The sequence below is a fragment of the Calliphora vicina genome, chromosome 2 (assembly GCF_958450345.1).
Source record: "Calliphora vicina chromosome 2, idCalVici1.1, whole genome shotgun sequence".
Lineage (NCBI taxonomy): Eukaryota > Metazoa > Arthropoda > Insecta > Diptera > Calliphoridae > Calliphora > Calliphora vicina.
Genome location: NC_088781.1, coordinates 35,519,530 through 35,541,133, shown reverse-complemented (window position 1 = coordinate 35,541,133; position 21,604 = coordinate 35,519,530). Strand labels below are relative to the sequence as shown.

General features: G+C 26.7%; 1 protein-coding gene across 1 annotated transcript; it reads left to right on the top strand.

Moving 5' to 3' along the window:
* The first annotated feature begins 4,013 nt into the window (after positions 1-4,013).
* net lies at positions 4,014-21,152 on the top strand. Its single transcript, XM_065501320.1, has 2 exons — positions 4,014-4,838; positions 19,510-21,152. Exons 1-2 carry the CDS (start codon positions 4,745-4,747, stop codon positions 20,562-20,564), a joined length of 1,149 nt encoding a protein of 382 aa, XP_065357392.1. The 5' UTR covers positions 4,014-4,744; the 3' UTR covers positions 20,565-21,152.
* The last annotated feature ends 452 nt before the right edge of the window (positions 21,153-21,604 follow it).

The window sequence follows — 21,604 nt, the reverse complement described above, 5'->3', positions numbered from 1 at the left end:
CGATCGATGAGCGGTGATCTCATCTAGTTTAAAAGTCTATTTACAATAAAAATGATTGAATGGAATTGTATAAACATTTGTATAAAGCTTTTAGGTGATTGTTTTTGTAAAAGCAGATATGGAATGCATACGCCTAAAATCTGTGAAAGTTCCCACAAAAGGCTAATGATTAATAACCCATTTATTGGAATAATTTGGGATAATAATGAACGAATTAGAACAGAAATCGTTCAAAAATGTTATGAACATACGAGTAGTTTGACGATTTGTGGTGTTTTGAGTGGCGAACGATTTCGTCAAAGCCAAAATAGTTTTATACATAGCAGGGTTTATAATATTCAGCACAGTCGTATAGAATACTTTAACTATATGTTGTGACTTATTGATAGACATTAAGGAAAAACACAAGTTTCTTATTTAAATTTTACTGTTGTTTTTTTTTTTGTTTTGCAGGTAATAATTTATTATATATAGTGAAAATTGTCAAACACTCTTATTCCTTTATCCTGAAAATAGTCATCGGAAATACAACACAGATTTACTAATATTTGCATTTATTATACACCAATACCTCGGTTTGCGTCGCTTCGTTCTGCGTCGTTTCGAAGTTGCGTTTTTTTTTAAATTTCTTTGATTTCGTAGAGCTTTCCTAGTGCTTCGAAGTTGCGTCGCTAGTGCTTCGGTTTGCGTCGTTTTTGTTTCAGTTTGCAACGCATGGCTTCGATTTGAGTCGTTTTTTTAATTATTTTAGCTAAAATTATAAATCTCGGAACCAATGAAATGAAAATCAATACAAATGTATGGAAAATCATGTTTCGGTTTGCGTGTCGTTTCTCCGGTCCCAATTGCGACGCAAACCGGGGTATTATTGTAAATACAATTACTAGTTTTATGAACTTTGTAGCACATAAATAAAGTAACACACTGTCTAATGTTCACTGAAGCTTTGCCTCATCATGGACGTTTTAATATCCACCATATATTCATCAATCTTTGAAGTTAAAATAACAGACGTAGATCGGCAGAACATACATTTTTCAAAGCGAAAACAAAATTCACAAATCTTCGCCGGAGTTTGATTGAAGCTATTCTAGCAACTGATGATCTTATACTCTTGGAACCTTGTTCCAATACTCTTATACCTACCACCATAAAATATGGGGTAAATTGAGTTTGTATTTCTGGAATATTGATAAATAATCTGACAGGAGCGAATCCAGGGGGAATAGGAAACCCCCAAGACCGAAAAGTTTTCATATAAAAAAGGAAAAAAGAAAAATGTAAAATAAATTTTACTTTATTTAAAACACGATTGGTTGACCTAGAACCGTGCCTGTATTCTGAGTATTGATTTGTATTGTTCCTAGCAAAATGTGTCCCAAATAGTTTACATAGCTATTTCTTCAATCATTGGAAAAAAAATTTAAAAAATTTTTTTTTTTCCGAAATCAAAATTTTTTCCGATTTTGTTTTTCAAAATGGGCCCTTTTTTCTCAAAAGAAAACATAGATATTTTCCTTGAAGGCTATTTTCAACCGATTTCAAAAGTTGGTTCACTTGATATGAAATATCTGGATCCTCATAAGATTCTATGACGATCTAGCTATGTACCTCCGTACATTCATTCATGGAAGTTTTTAAAATATTTACATATTTTTTCAAGCAAAAACTTTCATTAACAAGTAATGAGTAACAGCATTTGAACTCATTATTTTAAAACAGTGATGTCAGAGACAAGTATATGTTGATTAATTTTGATTTTTCTTATTTTAAATAAAACACTTAAAATATAACTGGATGTGGGAATCTTTATTATGACCCGAAGGAATCATCTCAGACATTTACCTTTTAAAGACAATTTTATTCAAATATTGGCCGCGGCTACGCTGAATGTGATCCATTCGGAAGGTCCAATTGACTTCAAAGAAAGCAATGCAGAGCTGTGATATCACACAATCTATGACAATTGCGAAACGCGATATTAGCTGCTCACCAAAATGATGTCTCTTTATCTTTGCAATATCTCACAGCACGATGATTTTCCTTATACAGCTGAATAAAAATATGGTAACTGTAAAAAACTTTAAATGAATCACCCTATACTTACCACAACCGATTATAGATAACTCATTATTTTGATATTATGTACTAAAACTAATTGCAAGTAATGACTTTAATATTTTATTGATAGTAAGAACTCACAGAAGCCTTTATCAGCAAAAACAGAATATGATCATACAAATTAATAAGTTATTTTTCGACTACTTTTAGGTAATGTAGATGGTTGTAGTCGTTATAGAAAATTATGTTATTTAGTAATTGTAGATAATTCCCAAGGTTTTACTGAGAATGTCTTTTCAAACTCTTCATTGCCATAATAAGGAAAGTATTATGTACTAGCGGATACCCAGGGTGTGCTACTACGATAATATTTTTCTTACATAAAAAATATTTTTGTGAAAAAAGTACCAAGAAGAGGAATGAATTTGACCCTCTATACTTTCAAATTTCAAAATGGATTTTGGAATCCGTTTGAAATTAGTTTAAAGGCTGCAATTCCATTTAAATTAAATTTCTGGGATATCGGATACAAAAAATGGTTTAGCCCGTTTTATACAAAACCACATATTTTTTCAATAAATTTAGATTAAGTTGAATTTTTGGTATTAGCTTTATTAGTTACGAGATATAGAGATACTATTTTTACCGTTTTTACCCATTTGTACTCCCTTAAAATTCGAATTTCCAAAAATCCCTTGTTAGTGAATCTACACAAAATTTCAAGAATCACAAATTTTAAAAAGTTTAAAATTGGGAAACATATTTTTATGGAAGAATTCAAAAATAGACTTCAGGAATGCAGTGTCTAAAACCATCTTCACAAAAATGCCTTTCCATTGAAACCGGTTTGGAGCTCATTGGTTGGATGGTTTCAGAGTCTATAACGGACATATGTAGGTAGAAACATATTTTGTGTTTTATATATATAATAATAATATAATAATGGAATTATCATTCCTTATCTTACCACTTTCACTAGTCGTTATAATATACCTCATTTGCGTAACCGTTTTCAATAAAGATCTTTTGACAAATATCTTGAATTCGAAAAGGAAATTATAAAAATCTCAACAAATTGTTATCAGCTTGTTTTGACTTAATTGAAGTATCCTCTGTAGTTATAATAAATTGAACTGGTTAAAAATTGTCTCCCTTGTTTCCTGTTTTAAATACTAAATTAAAAACCATATTTTTTCTTAATACTAATTAAAATTATTAAAATAAAGTTTCATAACTTTGCAATCAATAAGCCTTTTTATAAAAGATTGCAAAATGTTTTGAATATAATGTCATAACAGCCAATGACCAAAAATGTATGTTTATTATCTTATCATTTCTAACTCAAACCAACTAATAGACGCAATAGCTACAAAGGTACACATGCACTTCAGTTTAAATGGCATTCAGCTGATAGAAAAATATCGCATGCTATATAAAAATTGACTTGCTCTGTATTTCAAACTGCTACAAGACAAAATAAAGCAACCAGCGGCAATAAAACAATTTTCATTCATAAAAATTTCAACACACGAATAGAGAATGACAACAACAAGAAATACATGAGAAAAGATACGACTACAGAAAAAGGTGTGATTACACACACACGATTGCCAACGAACTTGGTTAAATCTAAGAAATTGTGAAAAACGAGGAATGACCCGAACCGTATGCAACCTCAAACGAGAAATGCAAAAATTTTACACAAACAACAAAGTGTAAAATGACTTCAATGCAGGCGCCAATTAAGAAGAGCCACAACAACAACAGCATGTATGCAAAATACAAATTTGTTGCAAGAAGATGCAAACAAACCCACAACAACAACACTTCTTAAACATTTGTTGAGTCATTTCAAACTCAACAAACATGTTGCTTACTATACACAACTAGTGTGAGTTCGATGGGTAGTTTCTCGTTTATTATTTTTATTATAGAGTGGGTGTTTGTTTTTAAGGTTTGTGTGTTTGTGCGGTATGACGTTCAGGTTCGATCGATCATTCATTGTTAAGTTGCTGGTAAAGCCGGGCGGGCCATGGCTTTCTTTGCCGGGCCATACGTTATTGTGCGAAGTGTTTACACAGCATTTGTCGTAGAGTAGTGCTTGCAAACATTTCAGTCCGTTAACGACTACAAATGCTGACGGATGTTGATAGCGCGTGTGTACAAAATTTAATATAACACATGTTGTTCTTTTGAAAAGAAAAAATAATAATTTTGAAAAAAGCAAACAAACGGAAATATTAAACATATTTTTTGGAAATAAAATATTTTACAAAAAAAAAATTAAATTGTGCGAAATTACATTTATAAACATACATATTAAAAAGGAAAATTTTCCAACATACAATAATGTTAAAATATTATGAATTTGTTAAAAATGTATTAACAAATTATTAAAGTGTGGTGTTTTAAATTAATAACAATAACATCTTTAAACCGATATAAACAAACAATTTAAAGATAAACATATAACAAGTGCAAAATATTTCATCAAACAAACGCCCGCCTATATTTTTTGGATTACGCGCTCACTACTTTTTTTTAATATACAAAAAAAGAACAAACTTTGGATTACTTCTTATAACATACAGATACAATTTTGTTATCAAAGGTTTTAAGTTTTTAAAACTTTTATCGATTGGGATTATACTTCAATTATTAGTGACAAATACCTCGCTTTAATATGGCTGCTGATTTAACAACATCCACCACAACCTCTGCGGAAAATCTTTATATGCATTTAAATGCTTCCGAGTTATCAGCGATTATAATGAAAGGTAAGTTTCAGAAACTTTTTGAAGAATTTTTATAAATTTATATAAAAGTAATTTGGTATAATACACAAAGAGAGTTGAAGGATTAATGTTACTATCAATTTATAAATCTTTTAAATTTGGGAAAGATCACTTGTTCCTTATTATATATATTTTTGTATAGCTTCGGAGTTTCTTAAACAATTATTAATTTCAAGTTCATCTCTTTTTAATATAAATTTAGTTTAAACTTTATAACTGTTGTCCGAACAAATTTGAGGATCACTTTTTCTAGAAGCTGAAGATCGTTATAATTTACCCAGAGATTTTTGGCTACCACTTTTAGCAATTTGAAATCAATTACTGATTTCATTATGCGCCCAATTTATTATTCAGGCACATATTTTAGATTTTTAACTATTTTTCGAAAATTAAAAATGAAGATCACTTTCTTCAAAATTTAAATTTAACTAGAGTTTTTACGCTTTAAATTATATTAGTTTTCAACCTCCTTTAACTTTTGGAGACCGTACATTTTTACAATTAAATAGCGCATGATCTTTTACATAACTTGAAATGTGATGATCGTACATTAAGTTAAAACTAGCCAAACGCAGCAGTAATGCGTGAAGCGTCGGCATTATTACATTTACTATAAAAATGTTAAGGCAAATATAAAATAGTTTTCTAATTAGTTTTGAGCTCCCCAATTGTAAAATAATACGCTTCAAAGTGAAATCATTTTTTTAAAAAATTTCAAAAGAAAAAATTTTCGATCCTTAGAATTTTTTTCCTATCAAATTGTAAAATTTTCAAAAAATCAATGAAAAAATTTTAAATTTTTTGAAATTTCAAATATTTTTTTTTCTTTGATAAATTTTATAAAATTTCAGATTTTTTAAATGTAGATGTATTAAATTTTAATGCGACTGTATTAAAATCTATTGTATTATAAAAAAAAACAGAAATTTTCTTAACCTTAAAATCTGGTTAAAAAAATATTTTTTATCAAATCTTTCATAAACATTTTGTAATTTTTGAAAAAAACATTTGATATTTTTTAAAAAATTTAGAAGTACATTTTTAATTCTTAAGTATTTTTCTATTAAAATTTTTATAAAAAAATTATTCCTCAACATTTAAAATCTTTTTTTTAACAATTTAATTTCTTTTTAAATTGGAAAAAATATAAAATATTTTCAAGCGACGGCTAATACTGATTTCATTTTAATTAAGTTTTTCCCTCATAAATTCATTTGCGTTCATTTGCATTTTAGTGATCACCCTTGCCATGTATAGTTTGATTTCCTTTTCTCTTTGTTATTTATAATCATCTCTCATCTAAGCTAAAAATGTTCATATGGGAATAATGATCTTGCACTTTAAAGATTTTTTAAACAAGTTTGAAAAACATAAAATTAAGTTAAACATATATCACTGCTTTGCTTTTGCTTTTCTACACATATAAATATATTTTGACTTGCAATGATCTATCCCTAGTTTCACTTATTAGAGATCGATTGCCTTTTAGTGATCTTCCTTAAGTTCAATTTCCCTTTCTAAAGAGTTTTTAAAATATTAATTTTTATTGGTTATTTTTATTTTTACTCTAAACAAAATTAGCAAAAGTATCTTCTAATAAATTACCAAAAAGCCGTCGGCAATTCTTTATTTCACACATTATGCAAATTCTTCCCTTAAAGTCTAGACAACTATTAACACTATTAATACAGCTATAAAACTTATTTTAATATACACACATGACCATAAAAATTAACCCCAAATTAAGCAATCAATTTAAACAATTATAAAGTATAAACTACACAAAAAAAATTATTTATATTCAATTATACTCGTAAAAAAGCACCAACACACCTGTTTATTATTTGAAATCAAGTAAAAAAACAAATATTGAAAATACATACAATAATAAACACCCACTTAACAATAAAAATATAATAACATTAATACACACTATAAACAAATAATAACAATTTGAAGCCAGCGAAATAGAGAGAACAATGAATGGTCAGAAAACAAAAAATTTCCTAAAAATAAGAAATAAATTAAAATAATTTACAAAAAAGCAAACAATAATGAAATACAAAAATATAATGTAATTGTTGAAAAACGTAAATTAAAATAAATAATTTGGAAAAATAAATTGAGTTGAAAAAAGAAAAAAAATTATTGAAGAATTTATCTAAGATTTTTTACTCTCTTTACTTAGTGGTTTTTAATTTTTCTTCCTAGTTTTTATCTTAATTATGTACATATATTAGCTTAGACACACACCTTTTAAAGATCATATTAAGCTCTCTTTCTCTCGCTCATGCTTTAAAACTCATAATGTAGCATAACTTAAGGCATCAAAATTTATGCTAATAGCTTATCATTATTAAAACAAAAATACATATAATATTTAATTAATTATATTGAGAAGAAGCTTTATATAAATAAAACGTTGAATGAACTTAATGTAAATAAAATCAATTTTTTAACACAAAATCTCCATAAATGTAGCACGTTTTTTATGACATTTCAAAACATTTTGTTAACGACCTTTAAAAGTTTAAAAACCTTTTTTTGTTCTTAATTTAAACTAATTTTCTCTATTTTTTTTTGCTAAGAATGTAAAAATAGTTTAAAAATTTCTTATATTTTTCCAAAGGTTTCTTTTAATTAAAAAAGCAAATTTTTGTTTCTTTCGTTTTTTTGCTGGTTTGTTGAAATTCGATAAGTCAATGTGCCAATTTATTTAATGTTTATTTAATTTTTTTTCTTCTTTCGGATTTTTCGTTTAAGCAAATTGCAAAGAAATGTGTTAAAAATTCATTACAAAATTCAATACAACCCCGAATTTTTTTATTTTTATACATATTTATATTGCATTTCATTTGCTTGTCTGTGGCTGGCTGGCTGACTGTTTGTATAAATTACACACGCAAAAAAGTGTCAACAGGTGTCAGCTATTAATGTGAAACATACACAAAAATATTGTGTATTTTTTGCATTTATTTTAATATATTTTTTTCTGTTTTACTATCTTGATTTTTAAGGTGTAATCTGATATTTATTTTTTTTACTTAAATACTTTGATTTTTTCCATTTCATTTCGTTTGTCATTATTTAATTTTTTCCTGACATTTTTGTGTTTGTCTCAAACGATAAAAAAAAACAACAATTAGCAAAAATATGAATAATTTGTAAACAAATCTACCTAAATTTTTGAGAATTAAATAACCAGAACATGCAATTATTTGAAGATTATTTAAATTTAAAAAATTGATTTTGTATTTTATTCATTGACCTTTGAACTTTTCTTAAATTTTAATAAATTTTAAATTTTGGTATTACATATTACCAAACACAACTTTTATTTAACTCATTTATGTCAAGATATTAACACTATTTAGTAAGCTCTCAGTTTCTCTCTTTATTTGCATAATTCCAATAAAGGCAAATCATCGGACAAACTATTATTTTATGTTAGCATTAGCTTAGACATCATCCCTTAAGTAAGCCTAAACGTATGCTGTATACTTTTAAGGAAATCATGTTGCTCCATAATGAGCCTCTCTCTTTCGCTCATTATTTAACAATATAATTCCCCTAAAAATGCATAGCATACTTTAAGGTGTAACAAAAGACGCCCAAGCATTTAATTTAGCCATCTGCACTTTAAACATTTATTTCCTCAATATTTCCACAAACAATGTAACAAATGAAATGATTAATTCAGTAAGTCTCCTTACCAAACACCCCCTCCCTTCCATCATAATCTGTCTGACACTCCACTCAATTACACCAAAAAATATTTATAAAATTTAAAAAAAGCTGCCAACAAAAAACTTGCTATAACAAAACAGATGGCGCCACAACACACACACTCAAACAATCATACAAAACATTATGGCTACAAAAATTTACACTTTAACAAATTATGGTCTCTATTACTCAAAAAGAAAGGAAACAAAAAAAGACAAAAAAATAAATAAAATTCCAACATAAAAAATCAGAATGAAAAACTTTTTTCCAGCAAAAGCAAAACGAAAAAGAAATTGGCAAAATCCAATCGAACCAAAAAAAAAAAAATTATAGACACACTGACGTTTTCACAATTTTTTGAAGCTGTTGTTTTTATTTCATTTATTCCCCAAATGAGCAGCAGCAGAGCAATATGAATTTGGAGTTGTAGGGAAATTTAAATAACAATGTAAAAGAGACACTGGGCAAATGGGAGGTAGATAGATGTAGATGATGGTGGCTAACAAATTCCTGCTTGAACAGAACAAAAAAAAACTTAAATAAAAATCTTGTTTATAAAACACATAAAAACAGAAGCTGACAAAAAGTACAAGAAAAAAAATACAAAACGAGATGACACAGCTGTGTGTCATAAATGTGGGTTTTACTGAAACGAAGAATTACGAAAAAATAGTACTACACCCAGAACAACATGAAATGGGTGGTTAAATGGGGATGAAGCTGATGATGATTACGACGATGATGGTGGTTATAAGATTTCTGCCTGAATATTATTTCATCGATGCTGTATGTGATATGTTTTGTCTACACAGGGAAAAATAAGAATAGCAAAAGGGATCCAAACGGGGGAAAATACAAAACAGATGAGTAGTAAAAACTAATGTGATTGCCATGTGGCGCCACAAAATAATACTACGAATTTTTTTGGTTTTTCATTTCTTACATTTTTGCTGATAATTTTTTGTACATATTTAAGAAAAATACTTGTAAATCTTTTAATAATTAAAAAGAAATGCATATATAAATAAAAAAGAGAGGCATTTGAGAGTAAAAACAAATCTTTAGTGGTTTCTTTTGCCATTAAAATTACAGATTTTTTAATCGTCATCACTTGTTTATGATTAAACTGTTTCTTATATTTTTGTTTTGCCTTTAATCATCGGGGAAATATGTGTGTCTAAGGAAGTGATTAATATTAAATTCTTTATTCTTTAGCTGTAGCATAAAAATAGATGAAATAAAAATAAATTTCAATTTAATCATACCTACCACCACCACCCCATTAACAGCATCATCATCAACATCATTTTATTAGACGTCTTTACAAATGCGACAAATGTATAAACGTACCTACCTACCGCCAACCGCAGACTCTCTAGTACTACTCATCATAAAAATCAAATTCTTATTTATTTTAATGATGACAATTAAAGGAAATTTGTGATATTTTTAACATCAAATCAATCAAAAGCCCACTCATTTAATTGCAAATATATTTAGAACGAAAATTATAAGTAAACAAACAAAAAAAATGATTCATAATTTCCATGGCGACTTTAGTTAGAACTAAAGTTGACTTTAAATAAGCATTAGTACAAGAATAAATTTAAAGTAATTTCAAGAAACCATTAAATACTTATAACACAAATCTTGCTATAGTTGTTATAATTAAGGTTTAAAGAAAAAATAGGATATTTACAATATTTACATGTTTTTATTTACATAAGGTAAATAATTGTATAACAATTAAATAAATCCATTTTCGTAATAGAATTTCAGTCCAAAATATATTTCTCAAAGAAATATAATTATTTACATATACTTTACATAGTGTAAAAATGTAAACTATGAAACTAATAGCTTATTTAGGTAAAATTTACTTTAAATCCATTTTATTGAGAAATATATTTTATTTACTTTACTTTAGCACATTGTTTACATATGGTAAATAATGAAAAATACACTTTTCTTATTCTAATTTACCTTAAATCAACAAATTGGTAATTGTTTACATTATTGACATGAGGTAAATAATGTTGTTTAACCAAAAATTCTTTATTTTCAGGAATTTCAAAAACAATATTAATAAATATGTATTACATTTTTCATTTTTACATTGTTTACATTAGGTAAATAATGACACATATTCTCTTCTTTCCATAATTTGTCATAATTAAATAAAAACTTAAAAAAAATTGTAATTCTTTACATATTTGACCTAATGTAAACAATGTAAACAAGACATATTGTTTATGGGGGTTAAAATGGTTATATTTTATTGCCACTTCCTTATAATTTACCCTGTTCAATTACCACTAACATTTACATACGTCCAACCAACCATATAATATCAAGTGCCAACTTGTACTAAAACTACAACAACATGAAATCAATTATTCCAAGCGCCATGGCATGATTAATTAAAAATGCGTTAAACGTTTTTAATAAAGCTGAACAAAAAAGTATGTATGTACATATTTTCAAACAATAAAGGAAAAACATAATAAATGTTTTGCAATCATTTAAATGATGGACGACAACATGGCATTTGTTAGTTAGTTGCTTTTAATATTTGTTATTGTATTGTCGTTTTGGCAACTGTTACAACAATGGCTAATTATTCCAATAAAGTTTTTTAAACAATTAATAAACATGTTTATTTTTTTTCTTAACGAAACCCCAAAACTTGACATGACATGTTTTAAATTGAAACATTTTAATGTGTAATTTTAAAGGTGATTTGTTTGACCAATATAAAATTAATTAAAATTCTTAAAAAAAACAAATGTTTTAAAATAACAATTTCCAAGTTATATTTATTTCAAAAACAAATAAAAACTACAGATTAAGTTTACAAAAAACAGCTGTTTTTTAAAGTAAACAACTTTATTAGTTTACACTACTGTTAGACGCTGCAAAAAAACAACAACAAACAAACCTCATCTGTTTTATTAGTCATCTGAGTGCTTACCAAGTTTACACTCACTCTGCTACTACTACATGTAACAAACTACATTACAACACATGTTTAACAAAAACAACAAACTTAAAATAAAGTTAACACCACTTTACTCTCTAACTATTTAACAAACAAAAAAATATATATTTTTTTTTTACCATACACAACGTAAATTGTTGTTTTATTGCTCAATTTACCAAAAATGTATGTAAAGTAAACAAATGTTTTACATTTGTTCCAACAACTACAACAATCGATCTCAGTTGACAATAAATTTAACAATACTACTACAACAACAATCATAAATTTTACCACTTCCTCTCCTGGCCCCTACTCCTGTTCATGATTCTCCACAAAAGAGCAATAAAACAAGGAGATGACAATAAAATAAAAGCAAGATTTTCATCATAATCATCATCTGTTTTTGTTGCCATACTCATTGTTGTAATAAAAAAAAGCTTAAACAATAGAAATATATATGGAAATGTAACTGTAACTGTGTGTAAGAGAGATAGAGAGCGAGAGAGTTGTAAAACAGTTGTTATCCAGCAATATGTTTAAATAAAAGGAATTGTGGGGGGAATATTAATAAAGTTATTATGAATCTTTTAAAGGAAGGGGGTGTAGTAAAATGTGACGCCTGTCTGCTGTGTTGTTATACAAGTGTGTTGCAATAAAGTTTTTAACAAATTAATGTTGGTTTATAGCAATTTACTTAAAGATAACCAGCTAAATGTTATAGTGTAAAATGAATTGTAAAATGTTTAAACATTTTTTTTATTTTGTTTATAAAAATTTTAAAAACAATGTAAAAAATTACTAGATCTGATTTTTAATATAAAATTGTTTAATTTTTAAGTGTTTTTCAATTATTTTATAATGTTTACATTATGTAAACAATTGTTATTAATTGTTTACATTTTGTAAATAATGTAAAAAAATGTAAAATATGTAAAAATAATTATGATTCACCATTTTTAATATAAATTCGTTCGTTTTTAAGTTACTTTCAATCATTTTATATTGTTTACATTATGTAAACAATTTTTATTAATTGTTTACTTTTTGTAAATAATGTAAAAAATTGTAAAATTTTGTTTGTACAAAATTAAGTTTCTCAGTTTTTCTGCATTATGTTATTTACACAATGTAAACAATCGTTTTCTTTAGTCTACATCTTGTAAATGTAAAAAAAATCAAAAAAAAAAATAATTTTTAATTCCACCTTAATTATTATATTGTAAGTACACTGAGTAAACAACATATTTTTACTGTTTATATTCATATTTTTCATTGTGCAGTATAAAAAAGTATAATTTTTAAATTTACATTTAATATCTTTATTGATTACTATATAGAATTTAGTTTTCTATTATTTACATAATGTAAACAATGTAAAAATCTTGATAAATGATATTTTACACACAACATTTTAATTTTCTAACATTATCTTATGTAAAGCAAACATTTTACACTATGTAAAAATATATGTCCATTATTTACAATAGGTAAGAGATCACGAAAGATGTAACAAATATTAACAACCTGGAGTAAAGTTTAGATTTTTTTGATAATTTCCTTTATTAAGTTTTCTTCTTAGTTTGCTTAGTTTTACTTCTTCTTTTTTTTGCCTTTTCTAGTGCATACCCCTTATTATCTTAGACTTTTTTTCCACCATTTATGGTAAATGAGTTAAATAATATGAACAAAAAAAAAAATCTTGCTTTCAAAGATTGAAATAAAATGTTCATTGTATTATTCTCATACAATATAATTTTCCACATGTCATCTTTGACATCGTCGTTGACCAACTTTGGTATTTTAACTAAACAATTCATTTTTTTATTTTCATTTTTTTTTTGTAAAGTTTTTCTTTTCTTTCCACAAAATTCCTTACTTATTTGAGTATATTGTTTATAAGGTAAAGGATATATAGAAAATCACAAATTTCTGTCAATAACTAGCAAAGAAAAAAAAGACATTAAATGACAGTTTGCTTAAACAAAACTATGCCTAATTAACCTTAAATGGCGAGGGTGAGCATACAAAATGAACAAGTGAAATAAATGTGTGTAGATAAAATAAAAATATTAAAATACAGTAAGTAAGAGTAATAAGGAAATACATGAATAAATATCTAGAATTGTTATCAGCTACTAGGTATTATTAGTGTTTATACTAATTTGGTTTTAACTTAAGAGTTTTAGTTTAATTTTTGGCTTTTGCAGCCATGTTTTAATTTTATCTCAGATGCTGGAGTGTTTTTATACAGTTGTGAGGACATCAGACATGTTTGTTCTTTGTTGTTGTTTCTTTTAATCAGGAGAGTTAATATTGTTTATATTTAGTTAAGCTCTCCACTACTTGAGAGAGTTTGTTTGTTTATGTTTTTTCTGTGTTTAATTTGTGTGGGTGGCAGCCATTTTGATTTTGTTTATGCATCCATTTGTACAAAGAGAGTATCTTGCTTTTTTGTATATGCTTGTGTGTTGTTTTGTTTACATTTTGTTGGAGCATTAACAGTAGCAAGTATCAGCCATGTTGTTTTGTTGGTTTTTAGGGAGAGCAGTTGCTTAATTGTCTGTTTTAATTGATTATTTATTTATTAGTTTTGATTGCTAAATTTTTGTTATATATTTGCAAATTGAATCTATTTATCTTCCTTTTTTTACATATATTATTAATTTCTATTTTATTTTAATTATGTAAAATTTAGTTCAAAGTCTTGCATTGTGTTTTTTGTGTATGCTATTTTTAGCAAAGCGTAACCATTTGATAATGATTAATATACATACATATATATTTAATTTTAAATAATAATAAATACATTTTATATTTTATAAGGAAACCAGACAAAACAGAATTCTCTAAAAACAAACCAAATCTGTGTCAAATCTGTGGTATTCAATGACCAAGACCTGGTTTGTATTGACTACATACTTTTTTTTTTACAAATTAAATAAATGGTTATTTTGGCAAATATTTTTCAAAATTGCCAAAAAAAAAACACCGATATTTTTTGCATATATTAATGTACAACAAATACAAAACAGCAATTAATTATACTTCATTTAAATATGGCTCATAATTTCATTTAAAAACCAGCAAAAATGTATAAGCAAATTCATCAACATCATGATGATCAGTAGTGAACAGCAAAAATAAAATAAAAACAAAAATTGACATAATAATGAAGTTGTAAGAGCACAAATATTGATGGTATGGATGGTTGGATGGATGAATGAATGTTTGGCTGGCTGGTTGCTTGGAAAGTCATACCTTATTGTGGCCCCCTCAATTGTTTAAAAAGACAATAAGTAAATTTGTTTTTTATTTTGATATTTTATTATATTGTAGATATTAATGACGCACATTGTGCAGGGGGGAAAGCGGGAACATTTTTATGATGAAGCTCCTATGTATTGGACAGCTTGTAGGCAGTATATTTCGCTCATGATGATGATGAGGTTGTTGATGATGCTGTTGGTTTTTTCTTTTTGCTAAATATTGGCTGGCTGGTTTGTTCCATTTGCTTTTGAGGTTGATTTTTTTATATTTTTTTAAATGTTGGGGTTTCATATGCTGATTATGATTTAAAAGATGATGATGTTTTTGTTTATTTTTTGCTGCTAAGTTGTGGTTTTTGTTGTTGTATGATAATGATGATGTCTTGGATATTGATGAGGTGTATGTTTGTTTGTAGTGTTTCTGTTGTTAGTTTTTTTGCTTAAACATAATTTCAACAGATGTTTTATTTAGTTATAAGTTTCGAAGATTTTTTTTTGTTTTCGTTTCAAATATGACAGAGAAATATTTCTTTCTTATTTAATTTTTATTGTACATATGGATGTGTGTTTGAGTCTTTTTATGATTGTTCAATTATTTTTCACATGCAATTTTATACTTTTCTTGCATACGTTTTAATTCACTACAAATAAATGATTTTTTTTCTTTTTAGTTCATATGATCAATTTAAGTTGTCAATGCAGTATGGCGCCAATAATAATTTATTTAAATTTCTTTCAATATTTATTTATTTTTTTTATAAAATCAAGCGGCAATTTATAGAAAGTATTTACTGGGCAAAGGTTTTTTCATTAAGAAATTGTAGGAAAATTATCAATAAATTGTTAGGGTTTTCAAAGAAGTTTAAATATTTTTAGCTATAGTTAAATCAAATCATCAATATTTTTAAAAATTTGCCTAATAGCTTTTGATTTGAAAAATTTCCGACTTAGTTCTAAAATAATTTCAAATACATATTTTCATATGGCTATTTTTAAACCGAGACACAATTTTTAGAAATTTTAAATAAAAATTTAAAAATCTTTATTTGCTTTTAAATTATCTCCCTTTTTATAGATTTCATTCATAAAAAATAAAACGTGTACATATTTACATTTTCAAAAACTGATAACGTTAAAAAGAAACCAAATTAAATGCGTATTATAAGCATGACTTTTTACTACAAAAGATCATGAACATTTGCTAAACGTACGAATACGTTTAAAATAGTTTTAGATTAAAAATAAAATATTGTATAAATAAAAAAAAACTATAGACATGTGTCTAAAAAGAAACGTCTCCTACTACATAAGATAACCTTTAAGACTTAAACTCAAAAACCAAATGGTAATAGTTAAAAATAAACTAAAAAATTTTAAATAAAAATGAGGTTTTATATAAACTATAAAATAATTGGACTTTTGACTATATGAAATCCTTAAGAAAATATTAAATTAGAAAAACATTACAATACCTAACATCAAAAGCAAACAGGTAGCCTTAATAATCACAGGTGATTAAACAAAACTTATGTAACATTACAGCCACCACCACTTGTCTTAAAAATTTTGTTCTAGCACAAAGAAAATCAATTTCCACACTTAATTCCAGCATTAAATCTTGCTATCAAAACAGCTGCCTCTTTCATCAAGATTTAATATTTAACACTGATGCAATTAAGGGTTGTTAGGTTTTTTTTGATTTCTTTGTAATCAGAAAAAAAGGAAACAATACAGTAACCCAAGTTACATCATCTTTTTTTATCGTTCTATACATCTAAAATGTTACCAAAGTGACAACAAGTGATTATTTTCACATCATATTTTATCCATGAAAAACACATTATTATTTGTACATCCACCGTTACGTGACTTGATCCTTTACAGGTGTTAAAAAAAAGAAACAATGTTGAAGATTAGTTTCAATACATGTTTAGAATTAGAAAAAAATGCTATATAATAATAGATAAGGGGAGAAAAAAGGTCATTCAAACAAGTGTTTATCTAATAAGTTACATTTTTCTAGTTTATATTTTATTTAATACTTAAAATCTGATTTTCTAAGTTATGTTTTTTGGTTAGCAGGATGTTAACATTTTTTTTTAATTAAACCTCATAAATTAGAGAATTTTTTTAAGGAAGACTATAACAGTTTTGTAAATTTGGAAATGAAATTATTAAGAAATAAAACAGTTAAAGAAATATAGCTGAATTTGTAAAAAGTTTTATTTATACAACTTTTTTTATTTTCGGAAATTTTAAGCAGCCATTATTTAGTGCAGCCCATAGTGCAATTTTATTATTTTTGAAACACTTATATATTCCACGTAATAATTTAATATTTTAGTTGATTTTAACTAGATAATAAACATATTTTTTTACTATAAAAAACTTGGCCCATAGTGCTGTACAAAATTTTAGCAAAACCACATAAATTTGTAAAATAAAACAATTATTTTCAGAGCTAAAGCTGCAAAATAATACTTTAATTATAAAATTTTTAATCAAAATTGACCCATAGTGCATTAAAACAAGAATTTTTACCGTTAAATTTGTGTGGAAATTTCAAAAGGTTGTATTTCTATTTTCATTTAACACAAAATAATAGAGAACGTAAAACTAATTTTCTCTTTGTTTTATGTTAACATCCACCTCCTCTCACGAATAATCTTCTCTAAATACCTGAGGCTCACAGAAAGACTCCTCGAAATCATAGCAGTGTAACTATAAAAATATCACCTGGCCAATGCCCGAAGGCGCGGAGGGATATGAAACCTTAAGAAAAATCTGTACCTTTCTACTCCAACAATAAAAAAAATTACCGTTCAATTTTTTAGGAAATTACAAAAAGTTTTACTTCAATTTTCATTTAAGATAAAATATTAGAGCACCTAAAACAAATTTTCTCTTTGTTTTATATATTTGTTGATTTGAGCAAGTGAATTTCAAAATGTTTGCCAAAATCACATTGAGTTCAGCAGTAAATAAAGCAATAAATAGTTTTGTTAATTGTTTATAATAATTTGTGCAAATTTGTACAAATTCAATATTATTATTTAATACTTAAACAAATAAAGCAATGAATTGGTTTACTAATTGCTTATAATAATTTGTGCAAATTTGTGTCAATTTGTACAAATTCCGTCTTTGGAAATTCCCAAGATTAATTGTTAATGATATTTTCAAATCTTTTCAATATTTTTTCTTTAAATTTAACTCTTTTTCAATTAAAAACCAATTATCCTTTTTAATTAAACTCTATTTCCTGTGTTGCAATCCATAAAAACTTTATAGCTTTACTAAATCCACAAACAGCCATAAAATTTCAAAAAGAAACACTTGTTATAAGTTTTCTTCATGCCTTTCTTAATACAAATTTAATGACGTAGCTGTTTTAAAGGTTTCTGATTTTTTTTCAGTTACAACCACAATGAAACTGTGTCGGCAGGTAACAAAAAAAAAAACAGCAACAACCTGGCCAATATGAATTTTTCAACTGCAAGCGCAATATTATGGCTGTTGAGTTGTTTTATTTTTTTTGCACAAATGAAAACCTGGCGGCAAAATATTTAAACATAAATATAAATTATTTTTGTATGAAGAAGTTGGTGTATGTGTTTGTAAGCTTTATTTTTTAAGGTTAACAAGTTTAATGGCTTTGTTGAACTTGAATTTTTTTTTGGGGAAAATGGCAAACTAAATGATAATATAAATTTGTTATAAAGTATTTAACAACAACCACAACAATTTAAATTCAAAGTAAAAATTCCCTTTGCAATACAAAATGCAAAAAATGAGAAAAAAGGGGTCATAAAACCAGCTTAAAACAAAATCCTGTAATAATGCACAGATTTATCACTTGTTGAAATCTTGCTCATCAGGTTTAAGTCTTAAAATATGTTTTTTATTATTAAATTTATTTTAACAATTTTTGTGTTGTTTGTTTTATAAAAACAAATTTATTAATTGCAAAAAAACAAAAAAAAAAAAATAATCATGACGGTGTAGCAAAAACCTTTTTTTAAATCTATTTCCACCTTAAACTTGTTTTTGAAACCTCTTTAAAACTGTGTAGGCGTGTTTGAAACAATAGCCAGGGGAATTTTGTTTTGAGTCTCGTAGTCTTGGCATAGAAAGTCCAAATGGGAACATTAAAATATTTTAAAATAAACTAAACCACATAGTTAACATAAAAATAAAAGTGATTAAAAGACCAGCAAAAACGAATTTAAATTCAGCTACATAATTTTATTTGAAATGAGTGATTAATTTAAACGTTTTTACGGTATCACAAAACTTTTTATTGAAGTTAATAAATTAACAAATATTTTTACACAATTTGTATAAAAATTTGTGTCTATTTGTATAATTTTAGCTAAAACTTGTCCTCAATTTAATAACAAATTTTTATTTAGTCTATAACTAATTTGATTTCATAAATTTTGCTATAATTTTTATAATAAATTGTGAAAATTGATGTCAATTTGTACAAAATTTAGTTAAATTTTTAAACCAATTCTGTCAGCTTTTTTATTGTCATATCTAGTAGATCAATTCTCTTTGTGTAGGGTATTTATATTTATTTTGTATATAAATATATTAACAAATTTATGTTAATTTAAATTTAATTTAAAACTTAAGCAACAAATTATTAATTTTATCATTATTATTATTTCTATTTTAGGTTCACCCCATTCCAACGATCGCGATGCTGGTTTCTGTTCGGGCAGCTCTGAAGGTGGTGATGACTATTTCAGTGATAATTTGCGCATGGAACCCAGTAGTCCTACGGATAACTCTGAAGACTCAGTGGAAGTTAAAGTCACACCCATATCGTTGGTGCGCAATAAACGCAAAAGTTGCGAACCATCGAAGGTGGTCGAAGAGAAATCGGCCGCCTCCCAGTCCAATGGACCACTTAAGAAACGCATACGTTATTCCTCCAATACCGATTCGGGTGTAGTTTTAACACCGCCCGCGGTAACTGTAACCTCACCACCACCACAGCTATGGGATCCTAGTCAGATATTACCTCATGAAATGATGCCAAATCCGGCCCAGGTATTTGTAAGACATCCTGGTGTTACCACTTTGCATAGACTGCCAATCGATGAAGAACATGTAAGCGAGGAACAACAAGAACCCTTGGCTTTAGTGTTAAAGAAACCTGTGGAAAGCTCAGAAACACCAAAAGAAAAAACATCTTTAAAGGGTTTAACACCCAAAAAAAGATTTACCCGCGAATCTTCTGTAGAACAAACACCAACTAAATGTTCCCCCAGCACAAGCAGCAGCGCTAACATTAGCTGTACGGAACAATCTGCTGTAACTCTAGTACCACCACCAGCTCTCTCCTTAACCTCCTCCCACGAAGAATCTTCTCTAAATACCTCAGGCTCACAGAAAAACTGCTCAAAACCCCAGCAGCGTAACTATAAAAATATGACCCGGGAAAGACGCATTGAGGCCAATGCCCGGGAGCGCTCCAGAGTGCATACTATCTCAGCGGCCTATGAAACCTTAAGAAAATCTGTACCCTCCTACTCCAACAATCAAAAGCTTTCAAAGCTTTCGGTTTTAAGGGTGGCCTGTTCCTATATATTGACCTTGTCTCGTATGGCTGGTTATGATTATAGTCAAGATGAGTCTGAGCCCTCAATAGCTTCCTGTTTCGATGCCGTCACCGCCACCATACAAACGGAGGGTAAAATACGCAAGAAGAAGGAAGATGAGAAATAAACTTAAGAGACTTGAAGTAAAAGTTTCCTTAACAAACATAAACACACACAAAATAAAACTCTTTAAGGACTGAACCACTTTAAAATAATAATTTATAGAAATTTAATTTAAAACAAAAGCTTTTGGAAAATAGTTAAAGTATTTTTCGTTGAAAGCTTTCAACAGCTTTTAATAAAATTTATTTAAACACCTTTCAAAAGCTTTCATTTCATATTTTTGTAAAATTAAAAAAATACAACTTCGTTAAGGCTTTAAATACAACATTGTTGAATAGCTTTTAAGCTATTTGCAGTCATTATTTCATAAGTTACCCATCCTTAAAAGCTTTTCTATTAAAGCTTTCCTTATACTTTTGTAAGTTTAAAACAAAAAACTATATGATATTAAATCATTTCTTAAATGTGATGTTGCTTTAAACAAACAATTTGTAAAAACAATACTTAAATTTATATTTAAACAAAAAAACAAAAACTAACCCACTGTTAAAGTTAAAATGAAGCTTTCATTCCATTAAAGCTTTTTCAAAAAAAGACAATAAATTGTAAATTAAAAAAGAAAAAAAACAAACAAATTTTGTAATAACTTAATTATATGACAATAATTTTGAAAATTTATTAGAAAAAAAAGCAAAAAAAAAATAAATACAACATGTACAAATTCTTTTTAATCATAAAATTGTATTTAAAAAAAAAAAAACAAATACAAACAAATTTATATTTGTAAATTTAAAATTTTACATAAAAAAAGAAAGAAAAAAATGCAAAAAATTTAAAAAAACTGTATATTGTTTATAATTTAATTGTAATCTCATTGTTTTAGTTGTTTAAGTCTTTATTATTAAAGTGCCATAAGAAAAGGAGCCAGAAAATAAATAAAAAAATAAACACTTTTTTAAAAAAGTAACACTTTTTTTGAAAAAAGTGCTTAACATTTTTGTGAAAATTAAAATAAACAATTGTTTTATTTATAGTAAAAGAGGCGTTTGTCATTTTTTTTTTAATTCAGTCATAGTTGTTATCTTTTCCTCCAACCAGACACTT

Coding starts and splice junctions, on each gene's coding strand:
- net (XM_065501320.1), top strand. CDS start 4,745: ATGGCTGCTGATTTAACAACATCCACCACAACCTCTGCGGAAAATCTT. Junction 4,839..19,509: donor ATCAGCGATTATAATGAAAG/GTAAGTTTCAGA, acceptor TTTCTATTTTAG/GTTCACCCCATTCCAACGAT.